The sequence below is a fragment of the Phyllostomus hastatus genome, unplaced genomic scaffold (genome assembly GCF_019186645.2).
Source record: "Phyllostomus hastatus isolate PE091 unplaced genomic scaffold, TTU_PhHast_1.1 phas_scaffold_555, whole genome shotgun sequence".
In the NCBI taxonomy this organism is placed as follows: domain Eukaryota; kingdom Metazoa; phylum Chordata; class Mammalia; order Chiroptera; family Phyllostomidae; genus Phyllostomus; species Phyllostomus hastatus.
In genome coordinates, this window is record NW_025334036.1 from 2,460,288 (window position 1) to 2,479,763 (window position 19,476).

General features: G+C 50.0%; 1 protein-coding gene across 4 annotated transcripts in view; it reads left to right on the top strand.

Moving 5' to 3' along the window:
* The first annotated feature begins 2,785 nt into the window (after positions 1 to 2,785).
* The window catches only part of CPEB1 (cytoplasmic polyadenylation element binding protein 1), a 35,912-nt gene continuing 19,221 nt past the window's right edge, over positions 2,786 to 19,476 (top strand). For 2 of the 4 annotated variants that reach the window (XM_045824974.1, XM_045824975.1), the window contains exons 1-2: positions 17,936 to 18,051; positions 18,257 to 18,445. In XM_045824974.1, the coding sequence (XP_045680930.1) occupies positions 18,036 to 18,051; positions 18,257 to 18,445 (205 nt within the window). In that variant the 5' untranslated portion in view covers positions 17,936 to 18,035. Of the gene's footprint in view, positions 2,939 to 17,935; positions 18,052 to 18,256; positions 18,446 to 19,476 lie in introns of those variants that run through there. The other 2 variants (XM_045824976.1, XM_045824977.1) reach the window with 2 other exon arrangements.

The window sequence follows — 19,476 nt, forward strand, 5'->3', positions numbered from 1 at the left end:
CATTTACTGGAGTTTAAAAGGATCATACTGCCTTCCAGCAGGTTCAGGGTTTAGGCAGTCTGACTTATAGTATGTTTCTAATCTTTCGGCTAAGCTTTTAAAATCAATTGACTAGCAAGATCTGACATGAAAGAACTTGGGGTCTTCAAAGGAATAGTTGGCCTGGGTCTTTAGTCCCTTTTTTCTCCTTTATGAACAAATAAGTTCTTTTCTTCAAGGATCCCTGTGGTGGCTTCTGACCCCTTGGTGTCATTACAAGGACACTACGATCACCACGTCCAGCTGTTCAGCACATAATTATGTCCCAGGTACCGTGCCCGGCATGTGCGGCGTAGTCACAAGTCCTGTGAGAGGCCTTGTACACGCATTGTTCCCATCCGACGTCACTGCCTTGGGCTTTTGTTTGTCCCTTTCCGTTCTGAATCGGTTATTCAAGGCACACGGTGGGGTACTTAGCGATGTGGTCACACAGTTTGGGTATGAATGCAACACTTCGTTTGCTTCTACCCGAACGTCAGCGAGTCCTTGGGGTCTCTGACTTGGTGCACTGGAGAGAAGGGTGGGCAGTGGGCGGGGTTAGCCAGGCATCCTCCCAATGAGGGTGATTAAGACTGCTTCAGATGATAACACTCTCAGACCTTCTTTCCTCCTGGGGACGCAGGTTCCCCTCCCAGCTGCCCCCAAGGCCTCCAGGTCTGCATCTTTACCCAGATGACCCACTAGGGCCTGAGGAGGGGGCGGGGATTTTCTTCCCTGGCTCTCCTGCCTCCGCCTTTCATGTGGTTGCTCACGGTCTCTGCCTGACACTCCCATGCAGTTGTCATTAACCTACCCGTAAGCGTGGCCAGGACCTGGGAATCCATATAGATCACACCTCTTATTACAGTCAGTTGAAATCAGGTTAATTTTTATATATTAACAGGGGGATTTTAAAGTTTGGAAACCTCTATTGTAGAAGATAACCCTCACTCCTCAGCCTGGTAGGCGAAGCTGCCTCTCCCTTCTTTTCTCTTGTGCCCCGGATGCCCCACACTCTGGACCACTTGGGATGCTGTCCCGCTGTCCTCCATGCTCTTCACCCTTCCTCCTACCCTCACTCCAGGCACAGCCTCTTCCTCTGAGCCTCTGGCCTTAGAGAACCATCACAGCACATTGCAGCGTGGGCTGCAGTTGCTCACAACACAGTAAGCTCTGAGTTCCCTTTCTAGACTTGAGAATTTTCCTTCTGGTCGAATCTCTAATGTGCTTACTCTCGGGCGTTCCGTGTAGGTGGCAGGCAGTCGGTGCACGTTGACCATGAGGCAGCGCGTCCGGGAGACGTGCTGACGTGCTGCCGGAGGACCTGCAGGGAGACTGTAGGTGCCCGTGTCCCGGCCCCTGCAGCTGCCCTGGTGGCGTGGAGACTTGGAGAAACCAAGGGCTGTGAAAGGCCTGAGTCACGGACTGGGGGCTCTCCGGTCCGCACTGCCCACAGGGGACACCGGTCTTTTCAAGAGTTTGAGAATGAGGGACTCAGGTTGGTCCCTTCAAGCCATCGGCGGGGTTCGCAGAACTGAACGCTGTGGTCCTTCTCAGGCTCACCTGGACTTGACTAGGCTGTGGGGTCTTAGGTGCTTGTTTCCTCACTCAGTCTGCTTTTAGGGGATTTCCCCCAAGGTCACTGGGACTGAAGGAGCTAATGAGTCTGACTCCCCTTGGAAGGCGTCTGTCAGCCAGTGTTCTGTGACTCCCGCTGTCGGGCCCTGGACGGGGCGAAGGAGGCAGACTGGAGAATGGAGCGTGTGCACCTGGACTCAGTCCGGGGCGCCTGCTGGGTGGTGGTGTCACTTATTTGGGGGGTTCAGTTCCCGATTGTGAGGAGTGCTTCTTTCACTTGGTAACGTCGTATATGACGTGTATGTACCTTTACTGACCACACGGAATCGCACAGCTTATTTAGACTGTTCATTTGTGTGGTGTTCGTACCACTCTTCCCACGTCGCTGGCTATGGCCGTACCTTCAGGTGTGACAGGCAGCTACCATGCACTCAGAGTACTTCATCAGGAGGGCGATACTCTTCCCACTTCACAGATGGGGAAACTGAGGCACAGAGGTGGAGTGATGGCTAATACATGGCTGAACTACACTTTTTAAACACATGTATTGAGAAGTAATTTACATAAAGTTCACCTTTCAATATACAAGTCAGTGATTTTTAGTATGTTTACAGAGTTGCAGTCAATAATCTAATTTTAGAATATTTTCACTGCCTCACAAAGAAACTTCGTACCCATTAGCCACCACCTCCTAATCGCCCCTGCTCCTTAGTGGAAGGCAGCTGATCTGCTTTAGATGTGTTTACTCTGGACGTTTTATGTCAGTGAACTTGTCTAAAATGTCTTTTGTGGCTGGCTTCTTTGATGTAGAATAATATTTTTGAGGTTTCTCCATGTAGTAGTTTGCATCAATACTTCATTGCTTTTCACTGGCAAATAATACGCTGTCGTGTAGACATCCCCCAGGCTCTGAACCAGGTGTGTCTGGACCTAAGGCTCGGGCCGCTGCCGCCTTGCCGAGGTAGCTCCGGCACACACCCCGTCCGAGGAGAAGGCCCTCGCGGCAGCCTGCTCAGGGCCCACAGTAAGCACTCTCGGAGTGTTTGAGCACACAGGCAGGACGCACCAACCCTCGCTGCGGTGTTCTCTGACTCTTGGCGTCGGGTTGGGGGAACGGGGCTGTCGTGAGGAGTGCAGACACCCTGAATGTCTCTGCTCTGTGTCTAGGAGGAGGAAGCGGGAAGGATCAAAGATTGCTGGGACAGCCAGGAGGCACACGCACTCTCCACGTGTAGCAATGCCAGTATCTTCCAGAGGATAAATGCCATACTGGATAATTCTCTGGATTTCAGTGGAGTCTGCACTACGCCCATCAGTCGAGAAGTTCATGATCATCTGCCAGGTGAGTTAGATGTGAAGACGTGCTGCTCTGGGCCTGTGTGCAGAGAGGATTCTGGCAGCCTCCTCGTGAGCCTGTGCAGGACGGTCTGGAATCCCCGGTAACGCTCGCCGCCCTGTAGTGTCCTGGTGGGCGCCCCCAGGTGAAGACTGCCTTTGATTGTAATGTCGAAATCTAGCTTACCGTACTCAAGAAGACTGGGTAAAAAAGGACAAGTCAGAGGTGGCAGGATTATTTGTATAGAGAGTTATAATGTGAGTCACATGTAATCATGGAGTTTCTGGTAGTGACATTGAAGTTAAAAAGGTGATTCTGACCAAGGTGGCTTGGTTGGTTGGGCATTGTCCTGCAAAGCGAAAGGTCATTGGTTTGATTCTGGGTCAGGGCACATGCCAGAGTCTTGGGTTCGGTCCCCGGATGGGACGTGTACGAGCGGCAACCAATAGATGTTTCCTTCCCTCTCTCTCCTTCCTTTCCCTTCTCTCTAAAAATAAAAAATAAAATCTTTTTTTAAAAAGTTAAAATGGTGAAATTAATATTTTACGTAACCCAACATATAGGAAGTATTATGACAACATACAGTCAGTGTGAAACTATCAGTGAGATGTCGTTTCCTCTGTTAGTACTAAGACTTCCAAACCCGCTGTATGTTTGTGCGCTGACAGCACGGCTCAGTTTGAACTCCCTGCGGTCGAAGTGGTCAGTAGGCACCTGCGACCAGCGGCTACTGTATTGGGCAGTGCGGCTCTCGAATATTTTAGCTGCTTACAAACGTGAGTGCAAGTTCACGTCCCTGTTGTCTGTGCGATATTTCGGATCACTCCGCAGAGCAGTGCCGCGTCTGCTGAGCCTGACGCGTCTCCTGAGCCTGAGGTCACAGGGCAGCCAGGTGACCTCATTGTTCCCTGATCTATTCCTGTGCGAGTTGCAACATGTTACAGGAATGTGGATGGACTGGTTTTTGAGTTATTTTATATGAAAGTGAACATGCTTTAAATTTTTTTAATGGACCTTGAAAAAGATGCGGCAACAACAGGGATTCTCAAGGGTGAGTGATTGCTCAATTTTAGTTAGGAAAATTTTATTTTCAAAAACTTGGCCTTGGGAAATAATTCCCACAAAGATGTAGGGTCATGTGAGCATACAGTAGCTAAATGTTTGAGGGAGAGGTTCATTGAGAAGGTGATGGACTTACGGTAACTTTAGAATTTGTTTCTATGAAATTATACTGGAGGGCAATTGAGAGAAGGTCACGGGGGACTGGAGCTCTCTTTTCTAACTTCCCAAAAAATATACACATGTATAATAGTTTTTGTTAATTGGAATAAACCATAAGCTAAACCTTATTCTCCTTTAGCTTATGCTGAGTTAAAAATTCAGGGAATCAGCTTAGTTCTACATACATGTTCTGTTTTTTTCCTTTGAGGAAAACTATGAATTGTATTCCAGTAAGAAAAATTGTATGAATTATATTCCAGTAAGAAGCTTATGCTGAGTTAAAAATTTAGAGAATCCGCTTAGTTCTACATGCATGTGCTGTTTTGCTCCTTTGAGGAAAAACTGCGTGAATTCTATCCCAGTAAGAGAATTAAATCAACAATGGCTTAGTTCTCGCCGGGTTACTCACACCTGCCGGAAACTTCCGTTGCTCATAGCAGAGTATTTTTCACTGAGGCCGGGTTGCCGAACCACGTGAGGGGTGGGGCCTGTGCCTCGTGAGAGAGGGGCTGGGAGGAGCACACCTTTGCACTTGGCCAGGCGGCTGGATGGCGTCGCCAGGAAGGTGCCAGGCCCTGGTGAGGGGGTTGCCCGTGCACCCCTGGCCAGGCCAGTGGGTGGTCAGACTGAAAGATAGATACTTATGGCCTGTTTTGACCCTCCTCAGGGCACATGGAGAGGCGCAGTGGAAAGAGTACCTTGAAAAAGTGGGGAAACCTGGGTTCTGAGGTTGACCTTGGGCAGTGAGACAGTTTTCCTAACTGTAGGACAGAGTGGTGCCTGTCCTACGTAGGTTCTCTTGGGGCTCAGGTGAGGAAACAGTACTGTGTTTGAAGGGACCCAGGGGATTGTAGGACAGGCTGTGGTCAAGTAGCTGGTGCTCTTCCGCCCACTTGGACTGGAAGGGCTGCAGTGCAGGGTGGGAGGGGAGCCAACCCAGGAGGAGCAATAGCACTGTGAGATTGGTCTCCACCCCTTCTGCAGACTCCGCCCTTTTCCTCACTTTAGGAGGTGGGGGACGTGAAGTGGGATTTCCAGAGCCTTGGTCTGCGTGGTCCTGTCCCCATCTGCTGGAATGTCGGGGCTTTGCCGCTCAACGCTCAGGCTGGATTGTCTCGATCACAGGCAGGACCACTCCCACTTCAGTGTGCGTGTTCGGTTTCTGAATGCAGATGTTCTATGTCTGTTTGGCCGAAGGAGAAACGAGTGCACTTGTTGTGGGGAGAGCCCTGTGTGGAGGTCGAGGGTTAGGGCTTCTGGAATCGGTACCAAAGAGGGTGTTTCTGCTGTGAACAGGAGAGGCGTGGACTTTTTAGAGTCCGAGGTACCCTTCTGTTTGTAATGTTCTGTGGTTCACTGTATTAACTGTAACCTAATTTTATATTGTTTTTGGACTCCTAATGTCAAACTTAAAATTTTTTAGTATGGACTTTTTTTTTTTTTTTTTTTTTGGTAAAAATTTAAAATTTTGCCCTGGCTGGTGTGGCTCAGTGGATTGTGCACCAAAAGGTTGTGGGTTTGATTCCCTGTCGGGGCACACACCTGGGTTGTGGGCCAGGTCCCCAGTTGGGGCATACACATTGACCTTTCTCTCCCTCTCTCTCTCCCTCCCTCCCCTCTCTCTGAAAATAAATAAATAAAATCTTTAAAAATTTAAAAAAAAATTTCAAATTTATTTAGGAGATATTATATCTTGTAATTTTTTTTCTTGTTACAATATGTTCATTGTAAAAATTTTCTGAAGAGCCCTGGCTGGTGTAGCTCAGTGGATTGAGCTCCGGCTGCAAACCAAAAGGTCTCTAGTTCAATTCCCAGTCAGAGCACATGCCTGGGTTGCAGGCAAGGTCCCCAGTACTGGGTGCGAGAGGGGCAACTACACATTGAAATTTCTCTCCTTCTCTTCCCTTCTCTCTAAAAATGAATAAATAAAATCTTTTTAAAAAATTCTGAAGAAAACAAGACAAACTAGAAGGGGAAAAAAAAAAACATATGTAAACTCACTACCCAGAGGAAAGAACTCATAACATTTTTGTGTATCTCTTCAGTGTTTTTCATATAGATATATATATATATATATGTATTAAGGTGAGAATCTTTGAACACACTGGGCAGTAATTTGCCTTTCTTTTTTTTCTTTATGTCATTCATTTTCTGTCATTTTCAAGGCTACTTCACATTTTATTGTGTAGATAGATGCATTTTGGGATTCTTAGCCAGGGTCCCTGGGTAGAAATCAGAGAGTCAGGTAACTTGGGCAGGATTAAAAGCTTAGACCTTCTCCCCCTCACCAATGTGTAACTGAAATGGAGCATTTCTTGCTATCACAAAGGCAAGCAACATATCACAACAACATTAGCCTGACCTAAAACTTTGGCAATAGTTACCATCATCGGTAGGATGGTTGGACATTTTGGATCTTACTGCTTTATAGTCATGCACATATATCTTGAAATGTTGTTTTTGCTCATCACTACTTCAAAATGATGATCACGATTTTACATATTTAGCAACATTATTCTTAGAAGGTACCCATAGGCTTTAGCAGACTGCCAAATGGTTCCCGGTACAAAACGTCAAGAATTCCACACTGTGGGAAACAGTTTGCTCCAGTAGGTGTCTATTTCACAGTAGAAGTACCTGGAGGTACAACTGTCGCCTGCATCTGCGGTTATGTGGACATAGTACAAATCTCGACGATAAATTGTTTCATTAAGTAAGTATCTTTCAAAGCTTTCCGGGCACATGTTAGATCACCCTCCAGGAATGATGTACTAATTTACTCTGTTTCTGTACAACATGGAAGCAACTGGTATTTTTAAAATCACTAGCTGTGACGTTCTGTAGATCTGTTGTGATTGGACCCTGTCAGGGATCCAGTTTGGTGTCAGGCTCAAGGACCTTCTGCAGACCTGACACTTGAACACTGTAGCCTCAGGGAAGTAACATGTCATTGTGGTCGGGTTCTACTAGTCTTCCACACCACTTGGGGACCCCACCTGGACAGCATGCTGCTTTCCAGGACCTGAGTCTTCGAGGCATTCTGCTCCAGAAACGCCCATGCCGGACGCCGTAGGTTAGGTGGAGCTGGCCTTGGGTCAGCTGCCGCCTTTACTGCTCTCCATGAGGAAGAAGTTAAAAAAGTGTCAAGTTCAGAATGGTATGTGCCGGTGGCAGTGGAATCTTGAGAACTTTAGAATGTGAATTGAACGTTCTGTTGAGGAAGCAGGGGGTGGGGGGTTGGGGGAACTAGGAGTCGGGTGGAGTCGGTATTAGGAACTGAACTCCTGGTAGGATGGGGTGGATTTAGCTCCAGGGGGTCCTAAGTAGAGAAAGAGAGAGGATTCATTAATAATTTTATAAAATTATTTTTAAAAAACAAGATTTATTTACTTTTTAAAAAAAGATTTTATTTATTTCTAGAGGGGGGAGGGAGAAGAGAGGGAGAGAAACAATGTGTGGTTGTCTCTCGTGTGCCCCTCACTGGGGACCTGGCCAGCAACCCAAGTCCGTGCCCTAGACTGGGAATCGAACCGGTGGCCCTTTGGTTCGCAGGCCCACGCTCAATCCACTGAGCCACACCAACCAGGGCTAATTTTATAAAATCATTAAAGCAAGTCTCTGTTGGGGTGGTATGAGTGTAGACATGGGCTGAGAAAGTGCCGCAGAGCAGGAGAGAGGCAGGAGACCAGGTCGGCCCCTGGATTTGGGTCCCACGTCTGCCACTTCGTAGCTTTGTCAGTCTGGCCCTGTCTCGGCCTTGTCTGCTCTTTCGTAAAGAAGTGGTCTGACCAGCTGGTGTTGTAGCTCCTTTCCTGCTTTCCACTGCGGCTGTCTCTGTCACCTGGTGCTGGGGCACTGGGGGCTCTGTCCCAGAGCGTCCCATCCTCCTGAATGATCACTCTTTCGGTCAGTTCCTGCCAGAGGGCCTGAATCACACAGAACACTCTTACTTGCACATGATCAAACACCTCATTAGAACTAACTTTAGCAGAATGTGGGATGTGTTGTAAGGCTCTTGGTTTGTATATAGGTCACAGGATAGGAAATCTCTGACAAACTAAGGACGCTGAATTGGAGGGCCCCCAGTGTTGTCAGGACCGTCTCTGGGCTGCTTCTCTCCCTGGCTTTCGAGGTTGTCTTTTGCACCGTCTCCTATTATCTGAGGCGCAGGGGCTGTGCTCACATCCTCTGGCACCGTGAAGTCAGGTAATGGTCCTTCCTCCACGAGAGCCAACCGGAACAGTCTCACGGAAGGGCTCCCAGGTAGCTCGGTGTGCATCGTGTCCATAGCTGGACTGGTCTCTGTGGTCACAGGGGTGGGCTGCTTTGGCCCAGGTTGGGTCAGACCTGCGGGCCATTACAGTGCTCATGAGCAGAGCCTGTAAGAAGATGGCATTTGTCCTCAGGACCCCTGGGACGGCATAGGAGGAAACAGTTCAACAAAAACCTAGTGTGGGGGACATTTTTAAAACTTGTTCTTGGGGATTCGTGAAGTAGACAGCAGCATCTTCAAACATTTGTTTGTATACATCTTGTTTTAAAAAAAAAGTGTACCCCACAATGAGATACCAGTTCATACCCATTCGGATGGGCGTTGAGCAATAAATACATACATATATGAGGTCTCGATGGGGATGAGGAGAAACAAACATCTGTGCGTTGTGAGGTGGAAGTGGGGCAGCCGTGGTGGTGAGTGTGGTTTCTAAGGGAATTAAACAGAGTTGGTGTATGATCCGGCAGTTCTGTCTCTTGGTGTGTATGAAAAGAATTGGGAGACTTCTGGCAAGATGGAGGCATAGGTGGACGCACCGTACCTCCGTGCACAACCAAGATTAGAACAACAACAATTTAGAGCCAGAATAATACCCAGAACTGATAGAGGATTTATCTGAATGGAAGTCGGACAGCCAAGAAGTTGAAGTAGACCTGTACATCCAGACTGGTAGGAGGGGCGGAGAGGACGAGCCGGGCGGGCGCGGGTCAGCAGTGGTGCACAGAGGTTGGGGAGAACTCGGCGTGAACTCTGCGCGTAAGCCATCCAGGGCGCGCAAGAACTCAGCGGTGGTCCCTGAGTACGCAAGCTGCGGCTGGCAGACCCAGTGAGGTGGCGATTGTGGACCAGGGCAGAGCTCGCAACCCAGGATCCCAAAGAAGGGACTGATATCCCAGGAGAATGGAACTACCGCCATTGTTCCCTCCCGTCCCAGCTCCCACCCCCACCCCCACATATAACGTCACAATCTAGCGACTGGGGTGCCCAGCCCCAGTGAATAGCTAAGGCTCTGCCCCCCACCGTGACAAGAGCAACCAGACCAGGAAAAAAAAAGGACAGGGAAAGACATGTTTCCAACAGAACAGATCAGTCCCCCAGGACTCATCCTTTTGAGCGACCAAGAAATAGCCAATCTATCAGATGCACAGTTCAAAACACTGGTGATCAGAAAGCTCACGGAATTGGTTGATTTTGGGCGCAAATTAGATGAAAAGATGCAGGTTACCATAAAAGAGATGAAGGAAGATACACGGAGGAGAGCCAATAGTGAAGGAAAGGAAACTGGGTCTCAAAACAATACAGTGGACCAGAAGGAAGCTAGAATCAACCAAGCAGGAAAGCATGAGGAAATAAGAATTCAAAAAAATGAGGAGAGGCTTAGGAACCTCCAGGACACCTTTAAACGATCCAACATCCGAATTATAGGGGTACCTGAAGGAGAAGAGGAAGAGCAACAAGTGGAAAACTTATTTGAACAAATAATAAAGGAGAACTTCCCCAATCTGGCAAAGGAAGTAGTCTTCCAAGAAATCCAGGAAGCTCAGAGAGCCCCAAAGAAGTTGGACCCAAGAAGAAACGCACCAGGGCACATTGTAATTACATTTAGGTAAAAATGAAGTAAAGAATCCTAGAAGCAGCAAGAGATAAGGGGACAGTAATCTACAAAGGAGTTCCCATCAGACTGTCAGTTGATTTCTCAAAAGAGACCTTACAGGCAAGAAGGGGCTGGAAAGAAATATTCCAAGTCATGAAAGACAAGGATCTACATCCCAGATTGCTCTGTCCAGCAAAGCTCTCATTTAGAATGGAAGGGTAGATAAAGTGCTTCTCAGATAAGGTCAAGTTAAAGGAGTTCATCATCACCAAGCCCTTATTTTATGAAATGCTAAAGGGACTTATCTAAGAAAAGAAGATAAAGAAAAAACATGTATAGTTAAAGGACAGCAAACTCACAATTATTAATAACCACACCTAAAGCAAAACCAAAAGAAACTAAGCAAACAACTAGAACAGGAACAGAACCACAGAAGTGGAGGTCACATGGAGGGTTAACAGCAGAGGGGTGAGAGGAGGAGAGAGGGGGAAAAGGTACAAAAATAAGTAGCATAGAATGTAGGTTGAAAATAGACAGGGGGAGGGCAAGAATAGTACGGGAAATGTAGAAGCTAAAGAACTCATAAGTATGACACATGGACATGAACTAAAGGGGGGGGGAATGTGGGTGGGAGAGGGTGTACAGGGTGGAGGGGAGTGAAGGGGGGAAATGGGACAACTCTAATAGCATAATCAATAAAATATATTAAAAAATAAAGAAAGAAAAAGAAAAGAATTGAAAAGACATGTTTGTACCTTGATGTTCATAGCAGTGCTATTCATAATAGCCAAAAGGTGGAAATATCCCACATATCCACGGACAGATGAATGGAAAAACAAAATGAAGCCCATTCACACAAAGGAATAGTACTCAGCCTTAAAAGGGGAGGAAATTATGTCACCTGCTACAATATGGCCAAACTCTGAAGACATTATACTGAGTGAAATAAGCCAGTCACAAAGGACAAATATTAGATGACTCTACTTCTGTGAGGCACCTAGAGTAATGGAGTTGATAGAGCAATTATTGGAGGCTTAGTGGGGCACTAGTGTTTCATGGATACAGAGTTTCAGTTTGAGATGAAAAAGTCGTGGCAGCAGATCGTGGGGATGGGTGCAGAAAGGCGTGCGTGTACTTAACGCCTCCGAACTGTACGCTGAAGAATGCTAAAATTTTGTTACTTGTGTTTTATCACAATAAAAAAAAACATTTAAAAATATAAAGTACTCCTGGCACATATAACCTGATGCCTAATTTTCATTGTAAGTAAAAATGTATCAAGTAGAATCGAAATAGTAGAGGGATTGGTATCTATTATCTTTTCAAAAATATGAGCCAATTCTTTAACAGTGGGCAAATTCTCATTATTCCTTTTTTTTTAACCGTATTTCTAGTCTGCTTCTCCCACAGAATTTTGTCCTAATGTAATGCTTTACACTTGCGTCTTCTGTTGATCATGCTAACCCTCTCTGCAACGGAAATAGCACATAAATTGAAATTTTGAATGATTTCCCGTGACTGAAGTCTCAATTGTTGTGGCATTGATTGCTAGGGCAACTGATTAAGACAGCCTAAACGTGACAGATTTTGATAGTTTTATTCTTTAGCTAATCATTGTTTATTGGAAATGCTTCTTAACGAGATAAATGAGGCATTTAAAAACCTCACGTAATATTAGATGACTCACTTATTCCTAGAGTGACTCAGAATTTTCAACACCAAGTACATTCCGATTGTCTATGTTTATGGATCTGGGCTCTGAGTAACCTGTTCACACAAACAAGCACGCAGGATGTGAAGGCATTGTAAGAGCAGGGTCATCCAATTGTTTCAACTTGAGTTTTGTGCAAAAAAAAAAAATCAGTCATCTATCATTATTTTTAGTCATTTATGTGCTGACAGTTCCATTTACTCTCACAAATTTGTCAAGAAGAAGGAACTGGAAAACCATCCAATTTGTTAAAAGATTTGTTACCTAAGTCAGCTGTCATTGAATTTCTCAGTTCTTTGGGAGTGTATCAAGAATGCTTTATGTAGATTTCAGATGACTACTATGTTATTCTTTCACTTAGAGGCCTTATTTAGGGTCTTCAGTTTACCTGAAGAATTGAGAAAGTTGAGGTATTGTTCATTTAAAAAAACACCTCTGCAACCCTGGCCAGGTAGCTCAGTGGGTCAGAGCGTCATCCCGATCCACCAAGGGTGTGGGTTTGATCCCTGGTCAGGGCGCACAAAAGTAGCCACAAATGAATGCAGAGATAAGTGGAACAACAAATCAGTGATTCTCTCTCCCTCTTCCCCGTCCCCCTCTTCCCCTCCCTCCCCTCTCTCCTTTCTCTAGAAATCAATAAATTAAAAGAGAACAAATAAAACTACACCTTTGCCAATACAATATTCTAAAATGCTGTTTATCCTATAACTTGCTTAAAGTACGTTTTGTCAAGACTCTGGGTCTATAGGTTTTAACTTAATCTGCTTGTTGGTAATGTCAACCATAAAATCTAATTTAATGAAGTCCCGTTCTTCTTGTCAAACCAATTGGTTCAGACAGACTTGCTTTTTGTCGGAAAAAAGGTGACTTCATTTTCCCCTAACGTGGCATGCAGTTCTCATTCACAGCACGCAGTGTGCGGAGCAGGGCTTCTCGTTGTAGCATGTGGTGTGGGGAGTGGCATCTCACTGTGGTCCAGTTCGTATCTCTTTGATAACTGATGACGTTGAGTGCATTTTCAAGAGCTTATGGGCCCTTTATATATCTTTGTGATAGACCTTTTCAAGATTTTCTGCCCTTAAAAAATTTTTTTTTTTACTTTTCCTATATACTGTAGATATTAGCCATTTGTCAAATGTGGTCCCAGATATTTCCTCCTTTTTGGCAGCTTGCCTGATTATCCTCCTAACGGTGTCTTGATGAGCAGAAGCGTTTCATCTTGGTGAGCCGGGGTCATCCAAATCTTTCCCAGCAATCATTGCTTTCTGTGTCCTCTGTCAGAAACCTCTGCGCTCCCTACTCCAAGTCACAGATGTACTCGGTTGTCCTAGAGAAGCTTTAGAGTTGTAACTTTTCCTTACACGTCTCTCTGATGTGTATGAAATGAGTGTGTGTGTGGGGTGTGAGGTCGGGGGTCAAGCTTCATCCTTTCCTCCATATGGCTGTTTGGCTGTCCCTGCACCATCTGTTCGGAAGTCTTTCCCCCCACCCGGACCTGCCTTCAGGCAGGGCTCCTTGTTGGGGTCGCATAGATCGATGTGGTGGCAATTAGCTCTTGAACAATATTGAATCTTCCGATTTGTGAACACTGCATACGACGTAAAATCTAAATATCGGTAAGATTTATCGTAAGACATCATAGAAATCACTTTGAAAGAATTTGCAGAACTCCTTTGGAGATGATAAAGAGCAGTCAAGATGTACATAACCCAATGATCGTGTTTTTATGCCGGGACTTACGAGGTAAACCTAATACTCACTGTTACACCTTGTCCTGTTGTAATGTGACTTTTAACGTATAGCTAAAATCGCAGGGCAGCTCTCCTTGTGTACCCGAGCCATCACGCGCTCTCTCCCCTCTGCATCACTGTTGCCCTCGTTAGCACCTAGATTAACGAGAAGTTGTTCTGTAGTCTCTGAGCTTCCAGAGAGCTCAGCCTTTAGTGTCAGACACAATAAACAAGTGAGCTGGGGTCTTTGGTCTGAGCAGCCACAGGGAGCCCTTGGGGGTCCTTGTTCAGGAGGATGCGCACCATGAAGAATGAGGGTGAGCGAGAACGGGGTGAATTACCTGGAAGAGAGAATCTGGGGTAGAAAAACCCTGTTAAACTTCGGCTTCTTGAAGCGTGGTCAGCAGACCAGCGGCACCAGCAGCACTTGGGAGTTTGTTAGAAATGCCGGTTCTGGGGCCTGACCCAGATCCACTGCCTCAGAACCTGCTCTGAAAAGACCCCTGAGTCACCCGCTTGCCCGTCGGGGTCTGAGCAGAGCTGCGTGGAGAAACCTGCATGCAGCCTGCCGGCGCCCGGGGCCGCAGAGCACTCGGGGCGGTGGGACTGACCCTGACGGGCCCCGACTTCCTGCAGGTTCGCTCGTTAAGTTGCCAAAATGGATTTTCAAAGGCATCGTTTTGGTTTTCTTGATTCGGGGGGAGAAAATAGCCTTTCAAACAGCCTTTTTAGAGATGCAGTCCTACACGGGCTACTTCACGGACGTGGTAGATGGAACTTGTCTTCAGCGGGCTGTCCAGTCACTCAGTCATTTCAGTGAACCTAGTGGGGACAGACGACCCACGTCCTGTCTCTGCCCTTCGTGGGGACTGGGGCTGGGGATGATGTGTTTGCCGTGTGTGCTACACAGCTTGCTTGTTTAAAATCTAAAAAGGAAAAGCAGAGGACGGGTTTTGTTTTGTACTGTTGTAATGTTTATGCAGTAGCTGAAGGAAAATAAATCTATTAGAGCCTACTACCCTCACACAGTAGCTGCATTTTTCTGTGTGTTTTTTTTAACCAACATTGTCCACCAACACACAGAGTTTTCACATAGTTATAATCACGGCATCAGATTCAGCTTCCCAACTCCCCCGACTGTTTCTCTCCCCCTCGTCTTCCTCTCGCCCCTGGGCTCCCTCGCTCTGATCTCCGGTGCACCTTGGGCCTCTTCCTCACCATCTTTTATCGAAGAGTGTACAGATTCCTCACCGTGTGCCTGAGCATCAGTTTGGTGTTCCAGCCTCGGCCCTTCCTGGCTTGACTCGCCCTTCTCCCCTGTCACCTCCTCAAAGCTACGTCTCTGGTTTCCTGTCATCAGCCTGTGGCACATCTGCCCAGGATGCCCAGGGCTGTCCAGGGCCGTCACCGCCTGCCTGCCTTTGGCAGTGGAGTCTGCCCCTTCCTTGTCTTGCTCCCCTGTTTGCCGGACGCTCGAGAAGGGTGGCTGCTGAGGCCCCGGAGCAAACACGTGCAGACGGTGCTAGAAGAGGGTCATCGGAGGACAGGCAGGCCTTATGCTGAGGATGCAGAACTCAGCAGCCCTGGGGCCGAGTCCCTGCTCACCTGTCTTTGGGTCCAGCGGGGGATGCTTTAGCTCAGGCTGCGGCGCAACTTTCAGCCTCAGGTCGGTTAACTGATTTCCCTGAGTTCTGTTGCTTAAATCACTGATATTTTCAAAGGGAAATAATTTTTAAATTGCAAGCCAAGCGAAGGGACCTAAAGCAGACACTCTGTGCAGATGTCGATAAAAGAGTCTTGGAGGAGAAAGCGTGTAAGCCGAGACGTCGTTCAGATAGATGACCTCAGAGTAAGAACCAACTCTCCACCTTGTGCTGGTTCCCGGAGATCGCTCTGAGGATCCAGTTGGTGCTTGACAGAAGATTATAAAGAATATTCTCCAATGAAAAGGACCAAATTCCTGTCTAGCACCAGGTGTGAGTTTGAGAGGCACAGGTGGGTGTTCGCTCAGGAAAGTCGGCCTTTCCTCTTCAGACCTTCGAACTCACCGCCTGTTGGCCTGTGTCCACTGCTTGCTTCTCACACTTCCTTCCCCCCGCGGAGCAGAAGGGGTGAGTTGGGAGAAGGAAGCCCTTAGAAAGGAAGCTTCTAGAGTAAAAATGCTTCAGACCACGGGTGGCTGCAAGTAGAATGACCCTGCCTGCCTTCCGCCCAGGACAGTCTCTGTTCAAGCTGCTGCCCTGCCGTGATTATTAACGTTTGCCCCTTTCTCTCTCTCAAACGTGTCTTGTTTGGGTGATAAATTACATGGGCACCCTATGGAAAGTAAAATACTGATAAAATTTTGGGGGCCAGACACAAATGCTTTGTGCCGTCCTGACAAAATATCTGACAGGTGGCGGCGGCTGCCCCTTGGCCGGCAAAAAGAGGTGCCCAGAAAGGCTGAGGGACTGGACGGAGATCACACAGCACAGACCTGCTGAGCGGAGCAAGGTCTGTGGGACTCCCACAGCGAGCTCATTCCTCCCAGCCCGCCACGCTGAGGGTCCCGCGGGCGCAGTGACGGCGTCCTTTACGTGGAAGGGACAGTGCGAGGGAGGGTGGGCCCAGGGTAACGGTGCCGTCTGCCACGGCATGCGCCACGAATGCAGAGGGGAGCTGTGTTTAGATCCCAAGCACAGACTTCGAGTGCTGCGTACTCAGGTGGGGCTCCTGTTGGAGAGGGGGCAGAGCCCGCAGGCCTCAGGTGGGACCTGGGGGCCTGTCTTTGTAACAGGCTCCTGGGGTGGCAGTACTGCTGGTCTGTCACGTTCTACCTCGGGCAGCAAGACGATAGTCACTGATTAGGTTCCCTCTGCGTGCCCTCGTCACCACGTATGCGACGCCGGGTGTGAGGGGACAGGGGAGAAGTGGTGGCCTGTGGACGGCGAAATGGAGGGGCCATACAGAGAGCTGGTTTCGGGGAAATGGCTTCTCAAGTCTGGGTGCTTGAAGAGGAAGCATCACGTGTTGTAGCTGATCCATACGGATCAGTTTGAAAAGTCTCCTCTTAGCTTGGGGAAGGGTGGGCGTGGAGGGCAGGCTGGGTGGGGGCAGTGCGGCCCGTGCGCTGGGAAACCGAGGCCCTGACACAGACGGGCAGCCAGACGAGGACCGGGATGGATGACACAGCAGCACAGCTCTAAAAAAAACCCTCCCGGGAGGCGTCCCTCCCACAGGCTGGCTGTGCCCGCTGGGCTGAGGCCGGTGCCTGTGGACACGGGCCGAGCTGCAGGAGGCGCTGGCCAGCGTTCCTGCGTGACAGCATTGTGCCCCGCTCTGCCCCCCTGGGGCCCTGTCACGGCAGGCGGCAGTCCCCGGTGGGCCTGCTCCCAGCACAGGGTCACTTGTGTTCCACGGGGAACAGCAGGGCGGGTGCTGCAGCCCGGGCTCGGGGTGCAGCCTGCCTGCCGGGGCTGGGGTCTGGGCCGCCCCTCCTTTCTGAGGTCGTGTGGGAGAAAGACTGGTGCAGAGAGGACGTTGGTGAGGGGCGGTTGGAAGAGCTGACCTTGGTTGCTGGAGCTGTGGGTGGTCACAGACACAGGGCCTTGGCCCTGGCAGCATCCCTAATGCGAGGGGACCGGGTAGCTGACGCATTCGGGGATGCTCACAGCCGGCAGGACAGCTCTCAGGCCCCCGGAAGGGCAGAGCTGGTGACCGGAGGGTCTCAATGGGGCTTCTGTGGGGCGTAAGGCCACGTCTGAGACGGCTGCTCGTGTTTTGGTCTTTCAGACACTGGGGAGTGTTTCGTCTCTCTAGGCCTCCCGTTGCCGGAGGGAGGGAGTCACGGGGCCTGATACGTGTGTGCGCTCCTGACAGATTGTCCTAGTCAGGGCAGGTCTCCCTGGGCGTGGCGTGTGGGCTGTGGGCTGTACCTCCAGCAGCCCCGAGACTCCCCTCCCACTGCCAGCGCTGACCCCTTTCCCCTGTGATCGGCGGCTCCAGACAGGAGCACCAGGTGTTGCTGCCGGGGTGCACGTGTTCAGTGTTTTCTGAAGGTTATCCCACCCTCTGTGGAAGACACTGCTGTGTCAGGGTGCTGCCCAGGGGCCTCGGGGAGCCCATGGGTCTTTGCTCGCAGGACCGCGGAGCTTTGCGTTGGGCTGCAAAACCAGGACTCGAGCAAGCAGCTGGAGAGAGTCCAGGACTAGAGTGTTTTTGGGTTTGGGGGTGGAGAGCGGAGGGAGGGAGTGGGAGGGGCAGGAGGGCAGCGCCACGAGCCAGCAGGCGCAGCTTTGGCTCTGCTGTCGGCAGGCGGCGAGGACCTCAGTCCTGCCTCAGGGCCACCGGGCCACCATTGCTGGAGACCGGAGGGCGCCGCCTCGCAGCCCTGACTTACCGGCGCCGCACCGGCTGTTCCGAGTAGCTGCTGTGCTGCCTTTTCCCTGGGAGGCGAGTCTCCTCCCCGCCGTCCCCTCCCGCTCCTCCCCGTGCTGTGAGGGATGATGCCGCTCGCTCTGCTGCACGGCTCAGCCGGCTGATGTCACTGGCAGCGGGAAGCATCAGCAGCCTGATCACATGCTGGCCAGTCTGTAATGCGGACGGGATGGGGTGTGTGCCTGGGGAGGGGGCTGCATGGCCGCTGCTCTCTCTCTAACGCCCCCAAAAGTGCAGAGGCAGCTGCTGCAGCATCCCGCCCGCTTGGGTGTCTGGTCCCTAAGCCTGGGGAAACTATTATTAATAATATTTGTTGTTGGTAACACCAGGGCGAACAGCCCTTAACTCTGGGGTTTTGCTGTCCTCCTGTCCGAAACAGACTTCCCGGACTCGGAAGAAACAGTCGTGAGCAGGATGCTTTTCCCCACCTCTGCGCAAGATTCTCCCCGGGGCCTCCCAGATGCAAATGACCTGTGCCTTGGCCTGCAGTCGCTCAGTCTCGCGGGCTGGGACCGACCCTGGAGCACCCAGGACTCCGATTCCTCAGCCCAGAGCAGCGCGCAGTCGGGTGAGTGCCAGAGAACGGGTCGGCGGGGGAGGGGGCGCCCGGGCGGCCGGCGCAGATATCCACAGCAACAGTTGTTCCGCTCCCCTCTGCCTCCCCCACCCCTCCCCACGTACAACATGGAGCTGTTTTGCAAGAGATGGAAATGCTGGCCGTGAGCGTGCAGGACAGATGGTGGCTCGGAAGGGCAAGCACGGCTTCTCCGCTTTCCCTGACAAATTCCCCAGAGTTGTTGGCCTGCACCTGGGGTGGCCCTGAGAAAGGTCCCCAAGGTGACAGCCCGAGGCAGAAAAGATCCGGATAAACCCCCTGGTGCCCAGGCCTGTCTTAGAGATGATGAAGCAAAACACTTTTGGGTGGGGGAGGGGACTTCAGGGGCTGCCTACTGGACGCCCGGATTCTGTTTCTCAGTGGCCTTAAGGCTAGGGAGCTCTCGTGCAGGACGGGTGGTCCCTGAGTGGTGGCAAGTGAGCTGGGAAATCCTGGGCGATCGGAATTGGCTTCACATGGGCTGAGAGCATCGATCCTGGAAGGGGGTGGGCAGGGCGAGCAGGGTGGAGTGGCTCTCGGCTACAGAGGCCCTTTTCCTTCCTTTGTGTTAAGGGTGACCCGGTGGGTGAAGGGAGGGCCACTCCCCTTCAGGAGTGATTGTCACCGGAGGGATTTGATGGGGGCAAATCGAAGGGGCCCTGGCCCCCTTGATCGGCTTCTGCCCAGACCTTCCCTCTGGTGGTACAAGGGGGGGGTAGTCACATTCAGGTCTTGGGTATTCGGGAGGAAATGGGAACTTAAGGGGTACTGTATGGGTGTACTTAGAATCTGCGTATTTGGCTGTATGTGAGTTGTGCCTTAATAACGGATGTCTGTCGGCAGCAGCTACTTCAGGAGGACCGGTGGGTGGGGGTGGGGGGGCAGCCATTTGCTGTTGCTGCCGAAGGAGTCACGGAGCTGCCGCCACCCTTCCTGCCGCCCGGCTCTGGGCTCCAGCCTCCGGGCTCCTGCCCTGGCGCAGCCAGGTGCTGCCGTGCTGGTTT